This window comes from Schistocerca piceifrons, chromosome X (assembly GCF_021461385.2).
Source record: "Schistocerca piceifrons isolate TAMUIC-IGC-003096 chromosome X, iqSchPice1.1, whole genome shotgun sequence".
Lineage (NCBI taxonomy): Eukaryota > Metazoa > Arthropoda > Insecta > Orthoptera > Acrididae > Schistocerca > Schistocerca piceifrons.
In genome coordinates, this window is record NC_060149.1 from 840,216,586 (window position 1) to 840,236,941 (window position 20,356).

The 20,356-nt window shown below is 42.8% G+C and overlaps 1 protein-coding gene across 1 annotated transcript in view; it reads right to left on the reverse strand.

The window, feature by feature from the left end:
- LOC124721488 (dnaJ homolog subfamily C member 2) overlaps positions 1-20,356 on the reverse strand; it is a 191,618-nt gene that overhangs the window by 2,769 nt on the left and 168,493 nt on the right. Inside the window, exons 8-9 of the mRNA XM_047246495.1 lie at positions 6,748-6,987; positions 6,398-6,612 (exon numbers count right to left, since the gene is read on the reverse strand). Coding sequence (XP_047102451.1) covers positions 6,398-6,612; positions 6,748-6,987 — 455 coding nt within the window. The remainder of the gene's footprint in view (positions 1-6,397; positions 6,613-6,747; positions 6,988-20,356) is intronic.

Here is a 20,356-nt window from a genome sequence, read left to right on the forward strand (position 1 = left end):
ATAGGAGCCCGTCATGCCACACACAACAGTGTGAAAATGTGTTCCCTTCAAGGCATTTTTCACTCTTAGAAACAGTCAAAAGTCACAAGGAGTCAAATTTGGTGAATACGGAGGATGTTCAAGCATTGGAATGTGCTAGTCCACTGAAAAGTGTTTCACAGGTATGGTTTTGTGGACTGGTGCATTGTCCTGATGCAGAATCCATGTGTTGTCCTTCCAAAAATTTTGTCATTTCTTCCTTGATCTTTCCCTCAGCTTCATTTAGATTTGTTTGCAGTGCTACTGATTATCCATTTGGCCATATGGCACCCATTCAGTCATTAAAACCCTCCCGATAAAAAAAATCATCATCATTGCTTGGTCATGTGGGAGTATTTCTGTGCATTGACTGACCCTTTGTTTCTGGTTCATACTGGAAGAGCCTTGTTTCATCACTTGTCGGCAGGGCTGGTTCTTCGCTGAATCTTCCCATGACATCAGAGCAAATGTTCTTCCAATGGCCTTTTTGTTCCTGAGAAGCTTTTTGGAACCAGTTTTGCATAAGTTTTTCTCATCTTTAATTCACAATGCAAAATCTGTCTTTTTTTCATTAATTTTTTAAAGGTCTGTGTAGCTCTGCTAACAGGTTAAGAGTAAAATTTATGAGAAGGTGTGGCGGAACACTGCATGAGCCACTGCTGACCTCTGAGTGTGGCATGTCTACATTTGGGTTAAGACAACAAGCATGTGAATTTATTGTGAGATGGGATAGCCTTACTCAATGTAGCTTGCCAGCGCAGTGGTAAGACACAGCACAGGCAAGTTAATGCCCTCATCATCAGGGTTTCGGTGGTGTTGCTCAGTATGTGACAAGGAGTGGTACACTGACACAACAAGTGCACTGCTATCTCGTATAAACAAACATAGGTTTGGTATCAGAGTCATTTGCAGTCCAGCAGTACCACCAAGATGCAGGGGCTACACCAGACAAGAAAATGACATGGAGCCACCAGCCCAAGCAGTGGATTTGAGTCCCTGCCAGGGTACTTGCTTCCTGCACTATGTCTACTCCCTGGATTTGGTGCCACAGTGCAGCAGGCCTGCCAGTCCATTCCCACAGCAGTTACACTCCTGACAGGAGGCAGCGGTTGCATCCGGGCACAGCAGATGCTTAACAACAATGTGGTGGGTGCAAGGTGTAAATGTGCTAGTTTTCACCTGGTTGATATGGGCAATATGGGTGTATTTGTCTAGTAGTATATAAGCTGTTAACCATGAGTAACGATTTGGGCAGTACAGCTAAGTTATGCTACCATCCAAGTTATGTCATTGTTTAGATGTGTAGTAGTAGTAGTAGTAGTAGTAGTGGCAGCAGCAGTAGCAGCAGTAGTAGTGGTGATGAGCAGCTGCTCAGACGAGAGTAGTGAAGTTATAATAAGAAGAAATATGAGAGTGGTATGGTTAAGTGTTCTCATAATTTGATTTTGTTTTATGCAGACCAGTGAATACTGATAGGTATTTACACATGTAAGTTTTTTTTTTTAATTATGTTTGTATAACTGGTAAGAGGTAGTAACATCATGGTCAGTACCACTGGGAGCAGTGTTTGCGATACTGCAGGGGCTACCATAGAGGAGGTATTGATAATTGTAAGAGATGAAGGAAATAAGATGTGAGTGGAGAATGTGCAGTTGTCTAACAAATGGGAAGCAATTCAGGTTGAGGGGAAGGAAAGAGCTTATTGCAAAACTCTGGAATACAGAGAGAAGTTGTGGATAGTGATTGATAGAAAATCGTCCTTGGGAGGTGAGGAATATGTTGATGATGGAGAAGGTGGATAGGACAAAAAGAGTGGGAGCAGAGAGGAGAAAGGAGGAGGAAGCTGAAAGGGATAGGAGCAGGTTTGTGGATAGCCCTTCCTGTTCTTGCAGGACAGCTGGGTACCATTAATGTAGTTAAACCTGTTAGTCCTGTGAAGGGTATAGAAGAACACCATGAATGGGTGGGCGATCTTTTGAATGGGAAGATTAAGATAAGCAAGTTCCTGAGAATCCATGCAAGGTGCAGAATAATGCTGTTGCTGAAGTTAAGGAGAGTAATGAAGTACTATCTCTGATATCAAGTCAAACTGTGGAGTCTGAGGTGGCAGAAATGAGATTGGGCTGCACCGAAGTGATTTAAGTGTAGGGATAGCAACATGAATGATTTAAGTGTCTGCCTTACTAGGTGATAATGGGTGTTGTGTTGAGGCTGATGAGCCTAGAGGAGATGCACAGGGAAGTGCTTGCGCCAGTGACTTCTGCATCACGCAGAGCAGAACTGCAGACAATGTTGTTTTATATACTACAGGTAATGCACAAGCCGAATGTGGGACCAGCACAAGTACTAGGTCATACATAGTCCTGCAGGCCAAGCATCTGATGTGTGCAGCAAGCTATTTACTACATAGCCACAGTATTATATGCCTGATGAGTGTGAAGTAGGTAAAGAGTACAATGCAAGTCTGAATTCTGACTGAACATCATGCCACAGTAAACCCTCGGTGACAGAAAGCTGTTGCCAGTGTAAAGCTATCACAAGGTGCTTCTAACGTATGGGACAAAGCAGTTAAACTGTGTACAACTACAGTAAAGTGCTATTTGATTGGTATAGTACCACCAGGAAGTAGGTTTTTGGGAGCAGGAGCACCAGAAAACCAAGCATTTCAAGGGGAATTCAGTATGTAATGAGCACTACAATTGGATGAATAGGTAGGACTACGTGTCGGAGTGTTGTGAAGGGTAGTGCTGTATGTGGTTTTCTTGAGAGGTTAGTTTTGGGAATAAATTTGCTGGGAAAGCATAAAGGGAACTGTTGTCGCATGGACAAATTTCTGAAAGTTGTTCCAAACAAAAGTTTAAACAACCACCTCTTTTGACAGATGGGGTGCTGAGCATAAGAGTACAATGGAGCCAGACCATGTGTTGTTAAAGGTCATATGTTAAGAATAAATTATTAAGAAAGAAAGAGTGTCATTTTTCGTTTCTAAGCATGGAATGGAGAGTTAGACGCTGTGTGCATAAGCATGGTAAGAGACGTAGCAGTGAAATACATTTTGCAACATTTGAGATAATAAGCAGGGCAAGGGACCCTTGAGAGATATTGGGAGATTTAGCAATGCGAGTAAAGATTCCAAAGTGAAGACAGCCATAGTAGGTGTACAAGGAATACTATAGTATAAATATCAGAGAGAAATGTATTATTTTGAGTTTAAGAAAATACAAGGCCATGGAATGATCGATGAATGTTCTCAAATTGGTAAGGACATATGTTTTTACAGAATGGAAGTAGTGTAGAAGCACAAAGTGATGAAAGTTCTAGAGGAAATAATGGAATGTTAAAATGCGATAGATGTAAACAACAGAATAGCAGAGGAGGCATTTAGCAAGTAAGGATTGAAGTCAAATGTAGACTCTGAACTTTGAAAACTGTACTGCCAGATGTTTTGTAGGGATAACTTGGGTTTTATAAGTGATACCCTGTGGGAAACTGCTCCTAAGGAAGACTTGAGGGGCTGGGTGTTCTCCATGGAGGGGGATAATGTAGCACAACTACCACCTTAAGAGCAAAATTTGTGAGGTGAGGTGGAACACTGCATTACCCGCCAGTGACTGGTGAGCGTGATGTGTCAACATTTGGGGTAAGACAGCGAGTGTGACAAATTAGTGAGATGGGCCAGCCTCACTTGGCATAACTTGCCAGCACAGCAGTAATACAAGGCACAGGCAAGGTGATGCCTCCACAATCAAAGTTTCGGTGGTGTTGCTGAGTTCTTGACCAGGAGAGGTGCATTGATGCAAGAAGTGCACAGCTATCTAGTATAAATAATAACTCATTCTGTATCCCAGTCATTCACAGTCCAGCAGTACTACCAAGATGCAGAAGTTGCTCCAGGTGAGGACATGACACACAGCCACCAGACGCAGCCCCAGGTTCGAGTGCCCGCTGGAGTGCCTGCTTTCTACACCAAGTTTGCCTCTCTGGACTTTGTAACACAGTGCAGTGGGTCTGCCAGTCCAATCCAGTAGCAGTTGGACTCCTGTCAGGAATCAATGTGTTGCACCCTGGGCACAGTAGCCACCTACCGACAATGTGGCAGATGTGTCTCTTGCCAATTGCCTTGGCCCCCAGGGTGTAGACATTCACTGAAGGGGGCTACCTCTGCAAGATTCCAGTATGTGTCACTGACGTCAGTGCTGTGGCTCATGCAACGTAACCATGGGCCCGATGCTGAGTGCAGATGTCAGCAAAGAAGCCAGCTAGATGGATGCTGGGCACTGACTGACTACTGGTCCACCCCTGTGGGGCAGGGGCACGATCGCCTCCTCACTGCACTGTAGAATCAATGTATTGGTGAGAAATGTTTCTCCTTGGGTGTCATTGACTTGTAATCCAGTCTCACCCCACAGCCACTCAGCCTCCTGCAAATGTAGCACCCCCACCCACTCCCCCTGCCAGACAGAGTTGGCTGTATTTGCCTCAATTCCTGAACTCGCAGATCGACCAAGGCATTCGTCATCCCCAACCTCTTCCCGACCTTCCGGAAACCATTTGCATCATTTAAAAACTCATGCATATGCCACAGCATTATTGCCCACCACCACCTTTAACATATGAAAACATTTCGTTGGCGACTTCTAAATTTCTTGAGAAATTTGAGGTTGATATGCTTCTCAGTTTTTACGTTCACCATGCTCACAGCACTACTACAGAACAACTTCTTCTACAGTCAAGGCTCAAAAGTGGACACAAAGATGAAGTTGATTGTAGCTGCTCTTGAAAGTTCTAGGTCAACTGCATTCCAATACCAGCCCTCCAACTCCCCTTCCAAGCGGATGGGCGATAGGTGCACAGACTACAAACTGTATTGTGAATAGAGTCAGTAGTAAAGAAGTAATTTCCTTTCATTATTTGTGTGTGTGTGTGTGGGGGGGGGGGGGGGAGGGGGTGCGCTTGCACTGTCAGTTACACTCTCAAGACAAACATACAGTTTTTAACTGTAATATATGTCTTACTGCGTTAAACTTCGAACTTTATAGACTACACCTCTTAATGAATCAAATTTTTGTTGGCCCTGGAAGTCATTAGATGGGCAACCCGCAACTGGTACTGTATGAGATTTCCACTCTGCAGTGGAGTGTGCACTGATATGGAACTTCCTGGCAGATTAAAACTGTGTGCCGGACCAAGACTCAAACTCGGGACCTTTGTCTTTCGCGGGCAGGTGCTCTACCAACTGAGCTACCCAAGCACGACTCGCACCCCGTTCTCACAGCTTTACTTCCACCAGTACCTTGTCTCCTACTTTCCAAACTTCACAGAAGCTCTCCTGTGAACCAGAGTCGGAGCACTTGCTCGCGAAAGGCAAAGGTCCCGAGTTCGAGTCTCGGTCTGGCACACAGTTTCAATCTGCCAGGAAGTTTCAACTGGTACTGTGTTTGCTTAGTAATACAGACACGACATACCTATATCTGTTAAATGCTGCTTCGCATGTATACCAATGAAGTGGTTTTGTTAGTCATGGGAGATTTCGGTAAAGTCAATTCAGGCTGAACAGATGTTAAGTGTTGCAGAAAAGGTGTTGGAACCAATGGGAACTTGATTTTTATCGAGCAGGTAATGGTGGCCCTTCTGCTTCTATGCATAATTGCGGTATGGGGTTTGTCCAGTCAGCCCCTGTGGACAATCTGATGCCCTTGTGGAGCACTGAGTCCAGCTTTTTAATTATGTTAATCATACTGATGTGCAGTACATGCGATTTAGATGAGGGCCCATTAAACTTCTACAAAATTTCAGCAATCAGGATTTTTCTAACAGAGGCTCAATGAAAACCAATGCTAGCATCCTTTTTCATTGTGTCCCTCTGTAATTCAATGCCTCCTCTATATGGTGAGTAGCAATTTATCCTTTCCATATGATTGTTGTTCCATTGTTCTTACAGTAGTGTCATACGGCTTCTTCATCTGCCAGCTGTTACTAGCACATTCACCACAGTCACTAAAGGTGTTATCAGAGATGGGCCAATACGTATGCAGAAGGTTGCAGATAATTATCAGAAATGGACCGACATGTATGCAGATAAGGTTGCAGATAATAATAAGTAGCCAACTGCAGACAAAAGGAGTGCAGTTCAGGTATGATAGATCTGCATGACTCATCAAACTACCAATACACTGCCACCTAATTAAGACTTGCACATAAATTTGTTGTACAAAGAAACCACACAAATGAAGAGCACAAAAATTAGAAATCTTTCAACACACTTCAAAAAGTATTTTATTCCATTTCAAACATTACTCATATACGTATAGTTAATCACCTAGTGCAAAACATTCAAATAAGTGATAAGTAAATTATTATTTAAAGCTTTGTCACTCACCTTCAAGTCTCTCTGTCATAGAACCACTTGTATCACCAGCGGAATGCTCCTTCTCAAATATGTTGTATGCTTGTTTGTTCACAGTTTCTTTTAAAACATTTCTGCTGAAATCTGAACTCTGGAGGGATTTGGCTTTTGCAAGAACATCCTTTGCCGTTTTCTTACTAGAAGAGGCTACATCATGTTGGTTAATGAAGTTTGCGATAACTTCCCACCTGAGAAAATTTACCATGATCAGACTCAGTGATGAATGAAACAAATGGATTAAAACTTTTAATTTTCAAGCAACAGACTGATGAACATATTTCACAACACAAGTAATGAGCTGAAATGTTTAATTATTATTTTACCTCTGATTTGTTCCAGCTGGAAATAAATTAACAGCTTTAATAAGGACATGTATTTCTTCAGTTGACCAGTTGACTTGACCTCCCTTCCTTGATCCCTGTGCACCTGATGCACCACTATTACGTTGGGATGCAGCCAAAAGGGCTTGCCGCTCTTCTTCAATTTGCTTCTCAGTATCTTCGATAGCACTGATATATACACTTCGACCACCTAGTCTCATTTTCTCTAAGAGCTCGTCAATTCTATAAAAGAGAAGAGACACATCAGATATGATGTAAACACAATTTATCAAATACGGTCTATCAACTGCTTGCAAACTACTAATACGTAACTGATGGCATCCATTTTTGCACAGGTTGTATGATTTAAATACAGTAGAATCTCATCAGTACGTCCCAATTACCGCCTTTTTCTACATAGTACATTGCAGTCCCAATTGTGTTAAACACATATTAAACAGACTCATTTGTGCATTCTCCCTCCCCACTTCGCACATTCAGATTTGGTGGTATCAGTAGTGTTTGGCTACTGCAACTTTTGCCATCGAGAGTTGTAAGAGACTGACGTTCATGGAAACATAGTGCACAAATGTACAGGGAGATAGTGCCCTCCAGACCTGAATAGCGTGTAAGGAAAAGGTAGAACACTACTCAACATAAAAATGACATGTTGAGCTGCAGACAAGCACAACAAAAAAACTGTTCTACATTTAGCCTTCGGCCAACGCCTTCTTCAGAAAAAGAACCAAACACACATTCATTCATTCATACAAGCATACACGATTGCCATTGGTGGTAGCTCGGACCAGACTGGAACTGTCATATTGAACAGATGTAGCAATCTAGAGGGAAAGGGGAAGGGATATGAGTGTACAGGGGGGGGGGGGGGGAGGAGGAGCACTGAGTACTGCATGACAAGACAGCCACAAGGCACAGCGTCAGGAGGTTGTGGGGCAAGGAGGTGGGGAGTGTGAAAGGAGAGAGAGGCAGAGAAGGGGAAAGACATTGGCAGGGGGCAGCACACACAGATGGTGAGGGGATATGAACAGGGAGGAGGCAATAGGAAACTGTTGTATGGAGGGGGTGGGGATAGTAGGTTACCTTTGGTTACAGACAGGATAATTTTGGAAGCAGAAAACGTGTTTTAAGGATAACTCACTTCAGTGTAGTTCAGAAAATCTGGTTGTAGAGGGGAGGATACAGATAGCCCGGGTTGTGAAGCAGCCATTGAAATCAAGCATGTTACGTTCAGCTGCATGTTGTGCCAAAAGGTGGTCTACTTTGCTCTTGACCACAGTTTGGCAGAAGCCATTCATCTTGGTGGACAGCTGATTGGTAATCACATCAATACAAAAAGCTGTGAAATAATTGCAGCAGACCTGGGATATGATGGCGATTTCATATGTGGGCCAGTCTCTGATGGGGTAGAATAAGCCTACAGCAGGACAGGAATAGGAAGTGTGGGGAGGGTGGATTGGGCAGATCTTGCGCCTGGGTCTTTCACAAGGATATGATCACTGTGGCAAGGGGTTGGGATTGCAAGTGGCACAGGGATGGATTAGGATGTTGGGTGGATTATGGAACACGACTTTAGGAGGGGTGGGAAGGATCTCTCTTAGTTTAGGGCAAGATGATAGGTAATCAAAGCCTCAATGAAGGATGTGGTCCAGTTGTTCCAGTCCACAGTGGTACTGGGTGACAAAGAGGGCACTCCTCTATAGATATTTTTTGGGGGTGGTGGAAAGATTGAGGGTGTGTGGAGAAATGGCACAAGAGATCTGTTAGCAGACCAGGTCCTGGGGGTAGTGCCTGTCTGTGAAGGACTTTGTGAGAACCTCAGCATACTGGGCAACAGAGTTCTTATCACTGCAGATACACTGTCCCCAGGAGGCCAGGCTGCATATGGGAGGGATTTTTTGGTGTGGAAAGGATGAAAGGTGTCAAAATGCAGGTGTGGTTGGTGTGTTTAATGAGGGCAGAAGTGTGGATAGAGCCATCAGAGAGGACGTGGCCAATGCCCTGGAAGGTAGCACACTGGGTTGAGGAGGACCAGGTGAAGTGGAAAGGAAAGAAGGTGTGGTTATGAACGAATGAGCATAGGATATCTTGACCGTGAATCCCTATCATGAAGTTATCATCAATGAACCTGAATCAAACCAGAGGTTTGGCATACTTGGAGGCCAGGAGTGTCTCCTCTAGATGCCCACAAACAGGTTGGCATAATGGGGTGCCATGTGGGTGACCATGAATGCTGCAGATTTGTTTGTATACCTTCCCTTCGGAGGAGAAGTAGCTGTGAGTTAGGATAAAGTTAGTAAGGTGTATGAGAAATGAGGTAATAGGTTTGGAATCTGAAGGGTGTTGGGAAAGGCACTGTTCAATAGCAACAAGACCATGAGCACGAGGGATGTTGGTGTATAAGGAAGTGATGAGTAGAGATCTGGGTGGTAAAGGGGTGGGGATGGCGGGAAGTCGGTGAAAGGAGTGGTTGGTATCTTACACGTGGGATGCTAGATTACAGTCAGATGGTTGGAGGTGTTCGTCAGTGAGGGCTGAAGTTCTTTCAGTGGGGGGACAATAACCAGCTACAATGGGGTGTCCATGATAGTTGGATTTGTGGATTTTAGCGAGCATGTAGAAGGTGGGTGTCTGGTATGTTCTGTGATGGGATCAATCTGGCAGCACTTATAGGTGTGGTAGTCAGATAATTGGCTGATGCTTTCTGCTAAGTAGTCACTGTAATTCATAACGACAGTGTTGGGACCTTTGTCTGCAGTTAGGATGATTAGGTCATTATTTGTTTTGAGGTTGTGTAAGGCTGTCCTTTCTTCTGCTGAAAGGTTGGTGTTCTTAGGAAGGGCCTGAGGAAGGATGGTAAAGCCAAGTTGGAGGTAAGCAATTGCTGGAACCACCTCTGCTCCCTTTGCGAGATACTGCGACTGTGCAATCCCTGCTACATAAATCACATCTCTAAAATTGAACCCCTTGCTCTCCAGATGTGGAGGTGCATTCCAGACATCACTCAACGTTTCATCTTTACAGTGAGTAACAATCTTTTTTCTTGTACTGATGATATTCCAACCTGGAGTTTCCATTGTTTGATTTTAACTAGCAGCTTTTCTAACATCCTACATCCCTCTGATATTTTCCTTTATTACTACTATTACTCCTCTCTAAAGTATTACTTTCTCTGTGTCAAATCTTTCTCTTCTTTTCTGTGTTTACTCCTTGCCTCATATCACACATGCTCTGACTTCCGAACCACACTGTATCAATGACCATGTCTGCATATAATACACAGCTACATGAATGCGCAAGATTATTGTTGCACTATCTGATGCCCCAAAATTCTTCCCTCCAGTAACTATATTTATTCCTATTGATCCCATTTCCTCCCTCATCCTCCATAGTTTTGTGTTTTATTTACCACACCACCCATTCCACATGAACTGTGATCCTCCTTCGCCTTCTCTTCCTTTATCCAAACACATGCATGCTCTCATACCTCACCCATTCCTTTTCTTTCAGTTTTTGTATGTTTTTAAAGAAATTTGTGCATATTTTCATGTGGTTTCAAGCATTTGCGCAAATTTTTATGTACATGTGCATATTGCTATGCGTTTTTACTTATCTGTGTGTGTTTTTTTGTGTAGCTTTACACATTTTTGTGTGTCTTTTCTGTTATCCAATTCCCCTAACAGCCATCCAACACCTTGATTTGCCCACTTTCACATCATTAACCCAGTCCCACATCCTGTTTCTTAAATGCCACCTAAACCATGAGATCCCCCCCCCCCCCTCAACACAATGGCCTAAGCATTATGATTCCTTTCTCTCGTTCCCATCTCTGCTTCACAATAACCTTCACCTTTTCAGTCTGCCAGTCCTTGGCCCTTTACCTGGTACTGCAAAAACATATGTCCATGGCACAGCCATCCCAAAACAACCTCCGCTCCCTCTGCAGATACTGCTCCTGTGTAATCCTTGCTGCATATATGTAATGTATGCATCTCTCAAATTCAATCACTTGCTCTCTAGCACCTACTGAAATCCTACTGCTGCCTTGGGGCACCACTATCCAAGCCCTAGCATACCCTCAGCGCTCCTCCTCATGAACTCCATATAGTACTCAGATCCTGTCTAGCTGACCTTTACAACTTGCCACATTCCCCAAAACTCCCTATCAACATTCCACCAAATCCAGGACACAAATATTCGTGGAACACAGTTATTAAACTTTCCCTCAAACCATCAGCCCCACAGAACGTTCAGTCCTATCCACAAGACTCACCTTTAGCCCTACACCCAAATTTAACCATGCTGGACATCCCAAAGGTCTACTCTCCTTCCCTTCATCCCTGCAGTGGGTTCACTTCTTTGCCAACAATCCCTCCAACCAAAGCCAACCTGATGCCAAAATTTACGGCTGTCTTTCCCAGTTTATATGACCATCCAACTGTGATACCCTCCCCAGTCACCATCCAGGTTTTCCTTACCTCCAACTTTGTATCACCAACCTACCAGAGTTCCCTTCCTAACACCACCAACCTTTCAGCAGAACAAAGGACAGCCTTATAGAACCTAAAAACAAATAATGACCTAATCATCCTAACTGCCAACACTGTCATTATGAATTGGCAGAAAGCGTCAGCCAATTATCTGACTACACCACCTATAAACTCTGCCAGAGTGATCCCATCACTGAAGTCCAACATAATGTTCAATGCCTGATTAGTGCCTTAGGAACTTTCCAGAACCTCTCCCCTGAATCCATTTCCCTCCAAACCCCCATAACATCCCACACACCCACCTTCTATGTGCTGCCTAAAATCCACAAATCCAACTATCATGGACACACCAATGTAGCTGGTTATTGTGCCCCCCCCTGAAAGAACTTCAGCCCCAACTGACCAATACCTCCAACCACCCTTTCCTCGTAGATCCTTACTCGTCACTGCTGATACCACTTCGTTATACACCAACATTCCTAATGATCACAGTCTTGTTGCAAATGAACATTACGTTTCCCAATGTCCTTCAGATTCTAAACCTATTACCTCAAATCTCATACACCTTAATAACTTTATTCTAATACACAACTACTCCTCCTTTAAAGGGAAGGTACACAAACAAATCTGCGGCACATTTATAGGCACCAATATGGCACAGGCACCAATATGGCATCCTCCTATGCCAACCTGTTTGTGGACATCTAGAGGAGATACTCCTGGCCTCCCAGTATGCCAAACCTCTGGTCTGATTCAGGTTCACTGATGATATCTTCATGATAGCAACTCATAGTCAAGATATCCTATGCTCATTCCTTCACAACCTCAACACTTTCTCTCCTATCCACTTCACTCGGTCCTCCTCAACCCAGCATACAACCCTTCCTGTATGTTGACCACCACCTCTCTGATGGCTCCATCCACACCTCTGTCCAAACTAAATCCACCACCCACACCTGCATTTTGACACCTGTCATCGCTTCCACACCAAAAAATGCCTCCCATGTACAGCCTGGCCAACTGTGGACAGTGTATCTGCAGTGATAATAACTCTGTTGCCCAGTACCTGTCATACCTTCGGTATCAAAAAATCCCTAGTGACAAGAACTCCATTCCCAGTATGCTGAGGTTCTCACAAGATCCTTCACGGACAGGCACTACCCCCAGACCTAGTCTGCTAACAGGTCTCTTGTGCCATTTCCCTACACACCCTCAATCTTCCCACCATCCCCAAGAACCAGCTACAGAGGAGTGCCCCTTTTGTCATCCAATACCAAACTAGACGCGAACAACTGAACAACATTCTTCATCAAGGTGCTGATTACCTACAATCATGTCCTGAACCAAGAGAGATCCCACCCTAGATCCTTCCCACCCCTCCTGAAGTCGTGTTCCATAATTCACCCAACCTCCACAACATCCTAGCCCATCCCTGTGTCACTCACAGTACCAACCCCTTGCCACAGTGATCATATCCCTGTGAAAGATCCACGTGCAAGATCTGCCCAGTCCACCCACCCCACACTTGCTATTCCAGTCGTGCTGTAGGCTTATTCTACCCCATCAGAGGCTGGTCCACTCATAAAACCAGCCATCCTATCCCAGATCTACTGCAATCACCGCACAGCTTTTATGTTGGTATGATTACCAATCAGATGTCCACTGGGATAAACGGCCACTGCCAAACTGTGGCCAAGAGCAAAGTAGACCACCTTTCGGCACAACATGCTTGATTTCAATGGCTACTTCACAACCTGGTCCATCTGTATCCTCCCCTCCACAACCACATTTTCTGAACTACACTGAAGTGAGTTGTCCTTAAAACACGTTTTCTGCTCCCATAAGAATCCCATCTGTAACCGATGGAAACCCACTGTCCCCACACGCTCTGTATCCACTCACCTCCTCCCTGTTCATGTCCCCTCACCATCTTTGTATGCTGTTCTCTGCCACCGCGCCCACCTGTCTTTCCCCTTATCTGCCCCTCTCCTTTTACACTCCCCCCCTCAAGCCTCCTGATGCTGTCCCTTGCAGTGGTCTTGTTGGCATGCAGTGCTCTCCTTTCCCCCCACCTGTACCCTGATGTCCCTTCCTCTTCCCCACCCCCTCCAGATTGCTGCTTCCATTCATTCAATATGACAGTTGCATTCTGTTCCACTGCCACTGTTGGCAGTCATATGTGTGTGAGGTGTGCTTGCTTGTGTGAATGGTGTGTTGGTTTCCTTTTCTGAAGAAGACTTTGGCCGAACGTGTAAGAATCTTTTCATTGTGCCTATCTGCAACTCAACACATCATCTTGATGGTGAGTAGGAATCTATCTTTTTCCTTAAATTGTTGATATTCTCATCTGAAGTTTCCATTGTTTGAATAGTGTGTAATTCAGGCAGGAACGCTACCTATGGATTATGGCTCGGAGGAACACTGACAGCAACGCCACCATGTTGAATAATTATTTTCGTGCAGCCACAAGACATTGTGTTACTAGTCAAACTGTGCACATAATAGGCTGCATGATGCACAACTTCACTCCCAACGTCCATGGCAAGGTCCTTCTTTGCAACCAAGACACCATGCAGTGAAGTATAGATGGACCCAACAACATGCCAAATGGACTACTCAGGATTGGCAACACGTTCTCTTCACCAATGAGTGTCACATATGCCTTCAACCACACAATCGTTTGAGACGTGTTTGGAGGCAACCCGGTCAGGATAAATGCCTTAGACACACTGTCTAGCGAGTGCAGCAATGTGGAGGTTCCCTCTTGTTTTGGGATGGCATTATGTGGGGCCGGCGTACGCCGCTGATGGTCATGGAAGGTGCTGTAATGGCTGTATGATATGTGATGCCATCCTCCAAACGATAGAGCAACCATATCAGCTGCATATTGGCAAAGCATTCGTCTAAGAGATGAACCCTATTGAACATGCCTGGGATAGATAGAAAAGGGCTGTTTATGGATGATGTGACCCACCAACCACTCTGAGAGATCTACGCTGAATCGCCGTTGAGGAGTGGGACAATCTGGACCACCAGTGCCTTGATGAACTTGTGGATAGTATGCCACGACGAATACAGGCATACATCAATGCAAGACGACATGCTACTGGGTATTAGAGGTACCAGTGTATACAGCAATCTGAACCACCGCCTCTGAAGGTCTCGCTGTGTGGTGGTACAATATGAAATGTGTGGTTTTCATGAGCAATAAAAAGGACGAAAATGATGTTTATGTTGATCGCTATTCCAATTTTCTGTACAGGTTCCGAAACTCTTGGAACCGAGGTGATGAAAGGAAACTGAATATACCTTAATCAACTTTAAACACAATAGTGAGCAAACAAAAAACAATTGAAGCAGAATGTTTGGAAGAGGAAATGGCTAACAAAACTGAGTGTGTGTTGGTCAGTTTCCAGAACTGGAAAATGTGCTACTAAAGTGGATAAAACGAGCTTGTGCTCTGAACGTACCAGTTAACAGTACAGTGGTTCATGCTAAGGCAACATATTTGGCCTCGCAGATTTTAAGGCAGCAAATGGTTGGATCGAAAGTTTCAAAAACAGGCATAATTTAGTGCACAAATGTGTTCGAAGTGAGATTGGAAGCAATGTTAAGTCGTGGAGAAATACACTTCCATCAGTCATAAAAAAAATACTGTATCAAAAGATGTTTTTAATGCAGATGAAAAGGGCTTATTTTTTACCATCTGCCTTTCAAGACTCTGGAGCTCACAGGAGAGAAATGACACAGTGGAAAACCTAATAGCGAGACGCTAAGTGTTTTATTTTGTTGTAACAAAAGTGGAACAGAAAAGTTGATGCTACCAATAACTGGAAGGTGAAGAGTCCACAACACTTCAAAAATGAATGGATATTTCCAGGTCAACGTACAGCTAATGCAAGTGCATGAGTAGCAACAACTATTTTCGAACAATTCTTCTGTGACTGGGATGCAAGATTGGGTGTTACCAATAGAAAAAGCATCTTGTCTATTGACCAGTGTACAGAGCATCCGCAAGATACATCGTATCTACATAATATAAATGTAGTGTTTTTTCTCCCAATTGTATAAGCCACTTTCAGCCACTGGACCAAGGAATTATAAAATGCCTAGAACAGTAATATAAGAAGATTCTTGTACTTCTTGTACAGGGAGAGGCTGGCTTTCTCTTGTTACCCCCCAACAATGAACAAAGCCACAATCTTGGACACTAAGCATCTTGTGTAAGACGTGCCTGGGATTCCGTGCAAGAAAGCACAACTACAAACTGCTTCAAGAAGGCGGGCTTTCATCAGACACCAGTGCTTACGGAAGACATGCCAGAAAAAAAAGTAGTTGCAGCTGAACAATGGCAGAAAATAATGGGGCAAAATAAAAACTGTCTTACCTTCGATGAATATGTTGATTATGATAAAGGTGTTGCTGTCTGTCAGTCCATGAAAACTGATGAAATGTTCAAGGAACTTGTGGCAGAGAAACAAGAGGAAAGTGAAGATGAGGATGAACCAGGACATTTACAGTTTCCTTCAATGTCAAAAGCTACTGAAGTAATGGACACACCTAAGCATTATGTTTTGAGGTTTTGAATCGATGGAGAAGTGATGAACATGTTAACCAAGACGGAAAATACAATATTAAAATTAGGACAAAAGAAACAGTCAACTATTGACATGCTTTTCCAACCTTTGTGAAGACAGGACTGCGCAATGTATGTTACCATGCTATAGTGTAGTTAGGTTCACAAGATGTACAATATACTGATAGTTCCCAGAATGTGTGCGCTGATATGAAACTTCCTGGCAGATTAAAACTGTGTGCCAGACCGAGACACGAACTCAGGACATTTGTCTTTTGTGGGCAAATGCTGTACCGCCTGAGCTACCCAAGCATGACTCACGCCCCTTCCTCACAGTTTTACTTCTGCCAGTACCTCGGCGTTCCAAACTTCACAGAAGCTCTCCTGCAGGAAGCCAGGAGACGAGGTACTGGGGGAAGTAAAGCTGTGAGGATGGGGCGTGAGTCATGTTTGGGTAGCTCAGACGGTAGAGCACTTGTCCGCAAAGGTCCCGAGCTCGAGTCTCGATCCGGCACACAGTTTCAATCTGGCAGGAAGTTTCATAAAGATAGTTTGTTGAAATGACAACACCTACTCAGTTACCAGTAGTGATCCACTAATGATGATGAGATGCTAAATGAACAATGTTCATTTGTTTTGAGAAGTGTAATAAAAATTGTAATTTTAGTATATTTTTAGTTTTTCTTCATGCTAGAGGATGAGCTCTGACTTCACGTAACTTTGCTGTATTCCAGTTAGCTGATGGCGCAAGTGTACACGTCCAAAATTTTGGATTTACCCAATGTTGCCGTATTTAACAAATTTTTGCTTCCTGTGAACTAAAACGTAATTCTGAGAGTTTCTGGATTTAATATTCTGAACACAATCTCGAAAAAGCTTATTTTGAATTATAATTTATTGCTATAGCATGTCAGGAAATGTGGCATTATGAGATTACACATTACCCCATGTATGGTACATAGAATTCCGCATTTTTCACTCACAAAAAAAATCGAATCATTACCAAATAAGGCATTTAAACTGTATGTGGAAACATCCATTTACAATGCAGTTCTCTCCTGGAGTTATTATTTACAGCATGCTTTGAAGCTATTTCCTGAAATAATTAATAGCTATCATGTTAAATTTCACTGAATGTACTCAGTATCAGGAAAGTTGTTACCAAGTCATTTCCAACTTTCAGTCACAGGAGAAAACAAGCAAGGGCCTTAGAGTACTTTAAAGTTTTGAAAATCTCAGTTGCTAACTGTACATATTCTAAATGAACTTATTAATGCATTACCTTTTTGTGGATGTCTGATCGTCATTACTGGTCACTTCAACTACTGGCACATCAAGAATCTAAATGACAGCCACTAAAATTCTCACTTTCAGTTTCACTAACAAAAAGGACAACATTATGCAACGATTGAGCTACCATTAACGCAAGAATAATAGCAAAGATATAAAATTTGTTCAAGTGGAATCTTCAACATAAGCAAGATATGTAACATTAGATAACACACCCAACAGAATATATATTACATTACCACTGACTCAGCTAAAAGGACATTGCTACATTGGTACAGGTGTGGTGAAATTCTTCAAAGAATATTATGACAGAGATTTACAAACAGATCATAATGGAATACTGTCATTGCTACAGAATCAGCATGGAGCTATATGTTCCTGCTGGGTATTTTTTAAAATTTGAAGCAAATATTTCAGTATGGAGTTATGTGTTCTTGATGAAAAAGGCAATTACCTGACAATGTCGATCTTAAAGTAACATAATCTGTAAGACCGACAGTAACTGCTGAAGTTGTACTGAATGTCATATTTATGAAGTTAACATTCATCTGCAGAATATTAAAGTATTATGATGAGCAGAAAATGAATGAACTGATGCTGGAATATTCCGAGTGTAGTCTAACTACAACACACAGCATTCCAATACCCAACAGGAAATATCTTTCTGCATCTCAAGCAAAAATGATTAAATGAAGTGCGTGTCTGGTGTACCCTGGCGTAAATATAATAGAAGGAATATATTTAAGTTTCTTACATATTCTAAGTCTCAGCAAACTGCTGATATAACGAAAGTAAAGTCATGTACAGATTTAGAAAAGGGATGTAAAGTAAAGAATCGCTTGTTTCAAGGTACTAATCCATTCTATATTGGACTGTAAATTTCTGGTGATGAACCTGAGAAAAATGATAATGTTCAAAGTGAAGTTAAATATGTCACATTTATTTTAAGAAATAGAATTTATATGACATTTTGTAAAAGGAAAGGGACTGTAACGTTCTGAATGAAAGTATTTGTTTACAGCTAATGTCTGCGTTGGAGTTTTTTTATGCCAACTGGGACCGTATCAGAAATTACCCGGACGATCTACGCCTCGCCTTCCTTGTTCCTAATAATCAACAGAAGATTGATGAGCTTGCTATTACATTTTACGGCAACAGGATTAATTATTCAGCAGCTGTTATCGTTTTGGAAGAACTGTGGTATTATAAGCCTAATTTGGATGATTTAATTCGTCAATTTAGGGACGCTTATGGAGAATATGTATTTATGCCAAACGGTATACGGTGTGTAAACAGGTACTTTGATTTTAGGCAAGGTCGTTATAGGCCACTGTGGTACAACTATTAGAACCTCAATAGAATAACCTCAAAAGTCATACCTCAGATGCACAGCCGAAGGCCATCCTAGAAAAAGGCCTCACGGGCAGTGAGGTCTCCTGATCAGGGTAGAAACAAGTACAGGCTTGTACACAAGTTATCTGATGACAAAGCACACTGGCATGCCGGTGAACCTATTTGGAGCTGAAGGGGCACCCGCTTTGAGTGAAAACCCTGTGGGAGCCTCATTAGAAAGTCAATCGCCGCCACCTAGTATTACTAGTGGCGCGATTCCGCGATTTAGGTCTTGCGCATCTCCAAGGTCGCCGGCAGGCCATAACGTGCCTGACTGGCTTGGACATGTTCCAGACGGTGACGCAACTGCTATGCGCCGCCGTGGGTATAAAAAGAGTAGCGATTCGTTTCTTATTACAGTCGATGCTGCTTCTGTTGGTGGCAAACAACTCTTTGTTGACACTATTCTTTCTGTTTGGTCTATTTTGGAGTATTGTGTATCTGAGGAACCTTTTGCACAAGGTAATTTGACGCATTTGCATTGTTATGTTAAGGTCAAAGTTAAGATATTTTTAGAACACGTTCGATCGGGCCTGGAATTTATGTTTGGTAGGGCGGCTATTTTACCATACTCGAACCATACACCATCTGTTTGTGTAAATTCAGTGGGCCAGCTACACATGCGACCATATATAGTCCTAGTTAGATTCGTCCGTTGGCGTATCCAACGCCGAGGGCGTGCAGCACGAAATTTCTGGAACATCCTCATCCGACGATATACAGACAACCTCCTCCGGGGCTTCCACATCTGACGCGTCTGACGCATCCACCTCATCCTTAAACGAACGACAATTGACAATATGAAAATCTGCATGTACAACTTCAAGTCTTGAAATTAAAGCTTCGTCTCCAATACTGAATTCGTTCGATACAAATATAACCAAGCCACAATGAGTAATAACCATTGCAGGTTTATTCTTTACATTGACAGTAACTGGTCGACCTTCGACAATATGCTTCAATACAGATGCATATTGACGCCATCTAGACCACTCAAATTCTTCGAAAACAATTACTTTACGAACACGACTATCATAGCCACCAAATCCGAATTCGGAACAAAATGGCAAATATACGTGCTGCTTTTTCGACAAAACCTTCTCCACTAAAGTTGACTTGCCAATATTTGTATCATCAAATAAATATAATTGCTTCTTACGAACCTCCGTGGACCGAAAGGTCGTTATACCAGCGCACTACATGGCCCTCCCAGCCATTATAATTCAAGTGACACTCCATCAAACAATGGACTACAACACAATTAGCCTGAAACGAATCAAAATACTTCTCAATAAAATGAATACGACTCCAGTTATTAAATAAAAACGGAGCAGTGTAATCAAATCTAGTCATTTTGATGTTCAAAATTGTACAACTGGGACCATATCAGAAATTACCCGGACGATCTACGCCTCACATTCCTTGTTCCCAATAATCAGCAGAGGATTGGTGAACTTGCTATTACCTTTTATGGCAACAGGATTAATTATTCTGCAGCTGTTACTGTGTTGGAAGAACTGTGGTACTATAAACCTAATTTGCATGATTTAGTGCGTCAGTTTAGGGACGCTTATAGAGAATATGTATTTATGCCAAATGGTATAAGGTGTGCAAACAGGTACTTTGATTTTAGGCAAGGTCGTTATAGGCCACTGTGGTACAATTGTTAGAACCTCAATAAAATAACCTCAAAAGTCATACCTCAGACGCACAGCCAAAGGCCATCCAAGAAAATGGCCTCACGGGTAGTGAGGTCTCCTGATCAGGGTAGAAACAAATATAGGCTTGTACACAAGTTATCCAAAGAGAAAGCGCATTGGCAATGTAAATGTTCTAATGAATTCTG